The sequence below is a fragment of the Octodon degus genome, unplaced genomic scaffold, assembly GCF_000260255.1.
Source record: "Octodon degus isolate 3935 unplaced genomic scaffold, OctDeg1.0 scaffold00258, whole genome shotgun sequence".
Taxonomy (NCBI): domain Eukaryota; kingdom Metazoa; phylum Chordata; class Mammalia; order Rodentia; family Octodontidae; genus Octodon; species Octodon degus.
In genome coordinates this window covers 59,003-63,019 of record NW_004524834.1, presented here as the reverse complement: position 1 = coordinate 63,019, position 4,017 = coordinate 59,003, and the positions used below count along the sequence as shown (strand labels likewise).

Here is a 4,017-nt window from a genome sequence, read left to right as displayed (position 1 = left end):
ATTTATTGTTAATGTTTGACAAAGTTTAAAAACTTATCCCTCTGCACTTGTTGGCCATAGGGAACTCAATGGTAGATTTGTCCACGAAACTCTTTCTGAGGAGAGTCGCCTGCAGGTGATGTTGTAAGTCCCAGATGATTTTTAAGTTCAATCTCCGGTTAGAAGAAGACTACCCACTGGTTTATGGCTGTAGGACTTCAGTAACCCATGCTCCAGAAACCCCAGGTGGAGTCATAAATCCTGAGGCCAAACTTAAAAGAACATTACCTCCAGGCTTAGGACATTCTTGTGAAATAGGTTACAATGTTCAGTTAAACCCACCCATTCTCAAAATACCACCAGAACCACAGAATTAGCTCATTGTTACCCTGTACCTACCCCTTCTTAGTTTCCTGAAAAAGTCATATATTCTCAAACCCACCAATTATTTTAAAGGTCATCCTCAAACTAACCAATGCAATCTGCTTCAGTACACCACTTGCTCCCTCCCCCTTTTGTGGTTTTTGCCTTTAAACACTATACCCACCATGCTTAATGTGCGCTCTGTTCCTGCGTGTTCTGACCGCCCTGCGTGCACGTGGATAATAAAGCTTGCCGTTTGCGATTTACATGAGAGACCGATTCTTGGGGCCTTCCTTCGCGGCGACTCGACCCTTACATTTTGGGGCTCGTCCAGGATCGTCTCCCATGTGGGAGGACCCCAACGGCTGAAAAGCCTCTCGGGGTAAGTATGGCCGTATGATTTTATGTCTAAGTTTTTGTCTCATTTTTGTACTTTTTGTTTTGTTCTGGTTCGTGAGCGTTCAATCAGTCTGTAGTGACTGGGAACAAAACGCATAAGCGTTGCGATCCCCGTGGCGCTGTGGTCTAATGCTCGTAAGCCCTTGGACCATCTGTAGCCCAGGCCACAAGTCACACGTGGCCAGCATTTATCTATTGGCCCTGACCAGAGGCGAGGATTGGCAGACGTGCCTAGAAGTCGCAGGTCATTCAGCCTAGGGACACCCTGGCGTGGTTTTCGATCCTTGTATCCATCTGTACGTACCCTCCGAGGGAGGGACCTGTATGGCCAATAGATTCTGTTGGGTACCCGCCTGTGATTGTCCGTCATATTTGTCGTGTGCTTTTGTGTGTCTGGCGCCATAACTTCCTTTTTCTTTTCTACAGCGTTCCTGGAATTAATGTGACTTCCCCTTCCATAACAGGGTCACATGTTCCTGTCTACTTATTTGCAACAGCCTTTACTGTTTTTGCCTGCCTTTGTCCCCTTGGGATTTTGTGGGAGGCCGGGTATTTTCATAACATGGGACAACCAATGTCTACTCCTCTTGCCCTTACCCTAGGTCATTGGTCAAAAATTAAGGAGAGAGCACACAATCTCTCTCTCAATGTCAAGAAGGGAAAATGGCAGACTCTTTGCTCTTCAGAATGTCCGTCCTTCCAGGTAGGATGGCCTCCAGCGGGATCCATTTATCCATCCCTGGTACAAGCAGTAAGAACTATAATCTTCCATCCAGGCCACCATGGTCACCTCTACCAACAACCCTATATTCTAACCTGGCAAGATCTCTGTGAAAACCCACCAGGGTGGGTAAAACCTTTCCTTCCTCCTGCTTCATTCCAATCTGCTGCCCTTTTACCAGTTAAAGTTCAGGCTTCCTCTTTTAGTCTCTATCCGTCCCTGCCACCCCCGGTTCTGCCAGAATCTCAAACTGACTTGATCCATTTCGATCTAGAGACACCTCCTCCCCAATACATGCCCACCTCATCTCCTCCTCCTGCTGCTTCCCCTTCACCTACCTCTCCAGAGTCCTATTCTTCGTCAGACGACCACCATGGGCCGACACAGGGGACTCGAGGAGCCCGAAACAAACAAGCAAAGAGCCCACAGGATGTGGCCAAAACTCTTCCGCTCCAGCCCTATGAGCCAATGATTGACAACGGCCACAGAGGAGAAATGCCAACACTCCAGTATTGGCCATTCTCTACTTCAGATTTGTATAACTGGAAAAATAATAGTCCCCCTTTTTCCAAGGACCCTTCTAGGTTAACGGCGCTGTTAGAGTCGCTCATGTACTCTCATCAGCCCACTTGGGATGACTGCCATCAATTGTTGGGTACTCTATTTACCCAAGAAGAAAGTGAGGATCCTCACAGAGGCCAGGAAATTGGTTCCCAGACTGGGTGGTGTTCCAACTCAGATGCCAAACCTCATTGATGACGCCTTTCCCCTGCGCCGCCCAGACTGGGATCCAAATACTCCTGAAAGTAAGGAGCATCTGTCCATCTATCGCCAGACTCTTATGGCGGGTCTCAAGGCGGCCGCGTGCCAACCAACCAATTTGGCTAAGGCAAGAGAGATTAATCGGGCCTGATGAATCGCCTTCAGCATTCCTAGAGAGGATAATGGAGGCTTATCGCAGACACACTCCCTTTGACCCTCAGGATGAGGGGTTGCGAGGGTCAGTTGCTATGACTTTTATAACCCAATCAGCTCTAGATATTAGAAAAAAGCTCCAACGTTTAGACGGGTTACAGAATTCTACTTTAAGAGATTCGGTGAGGGAAGCTGACAAAGTGTTTTATAAGAGAAACAGAGGAGGAAAAAAAGTGCGAAAGGCGAGGGAAAAAGAAGAGAGAGAGAGAGAGAGAGAGAGAGAGAGAGAGAGAGAGAGAGGAAGAAGAAGAAAGAAGAAGAAGAAGAAGAAGAAGAAGAAGAAGAAGAAGAAGAAGAAGAAGAAGAAGAAGAAGAAGAAGAAGAAGAAGAAAGAGAGAAAAGAACACTAGAGAGGGAAAGAGAAAGGGACCGGAGATGTAGTAAGGAATTAACTAAAATCTTGGCTACAGTAGTACAGGGAAATGCAGATGAGAAAAAGCCATGCTGCCCTTTGTTAAAGCCCAACCAATGTGCCTACTGTAAAGAGATTGGACATTTCGTCAAGGAATGCCCAAGAAGGCCAAACAAGCAGCCCCAAAAGAGCCAACCGACAATGTTGGCCCTGGAAGGAAATGATGATTGGGGGGACGGGGCTCGGTTCCCCTCCCCGAGCTCAGGGTAACCTTTGATGTGGAGGGGACTCCAATTGATTTTGAAGTGGACACGGGTGCGGTGTTCTCTGCCCTTCAAAAACCTCTTGGACCTCTGTCCAGTCGAAGGACCTTGGTCCAGGGGGCAAACGGCAGTAGATACTGGACATGGACTACAAAGAGAACTATGGATTTAGGAAAAGGAAAAGTACAACATTCTTTTCTTGTCATACCTGAATGCCCAGCTCCCCTCATGGGAAGAGATTTGTTAACTAAATTAAGGGCCAGGATAACCTTTGAGCCTCAGGGGCCCCAGGTAACCTTCCTTAACCCACTGGTACATCGGCCTACGGCAGCTATGTTAACCATGGCCACCGAGGATGAATACCAACTCTATATACAACCTAAAGTCCCATCCATCTCTCAAAATTGACTGACAGAGTTTCCCGACTCATGGGCTGAAACTGCTGGATTGGGACTTGCTGTCTCCCAACCGCCTATAGTCATAACTTTGAAGGCATCGGCTACTCCAGTCTGCATTAAACAATATTATTTAAGCAAGGAAGCTCACCAGGGAATAAAAAGACACATACAAAAATTCCTTGACCTAGGAGTACTAATACCATATCGGTTGACCTGGAATACTCCTTTGCTGCTGGCCAAAAAGCCCGGGACTGGGGATTACAGACCAGTACAAGACCTACGAGAAGTAAATAACAGAGTAGAAGACATACACCCCACGGTGCCTAATCCGTACAACTTGCTCAGCACCCTGAGCCCTGAAAGGCCTTGGTATACAGTGTTAGACCTAAAAGATGCCTTCTTTTGTCTACCTTACATAAAGATAGCCAACCCCTGTTTGCTTTTGAGTGGACAGACCCAGATACAGGAACAATAGGACAGTTGACGTGGACTCGTCTTCCACAGGGGTTCAAAAATAGCCCCACTATCTTTAATGAAGCCCTCCACAGGGACCTGGCTACCTTCCGG

The 4,017-nt window shown here is 47.3% G+C and overlaps 1 protein-coding gene across 1 annotated transcript in view; it reads left to right on the top strand.

The window, feature by feature from the left end:
• Positions 1-1,756: 1,756 nt before the first annotated feature.
• LOC101567863 overlaps positions 1,757-4,017 on the top strand; it is a 6,725-nt gene continuing 4,464 nt past the window's right edge. Inside the window, 6 exon segments of the mRNA XM_023706477.1 lie at positions 1,757-2,142; positions 2,144-2,365; positions 2,367-2,591; positions 2,729-3,015; positions 3,018-3,857; positions 3,860-4,017. Coding sequence (XP_023562245.1) covers positions 1,757-2,142; positions 2,144-2,365; positions 2,367-2,591; positions 2,729-3,015; positions 3,018-3,857; positions 3,860-4,017 — 2,118 coding nt within the window.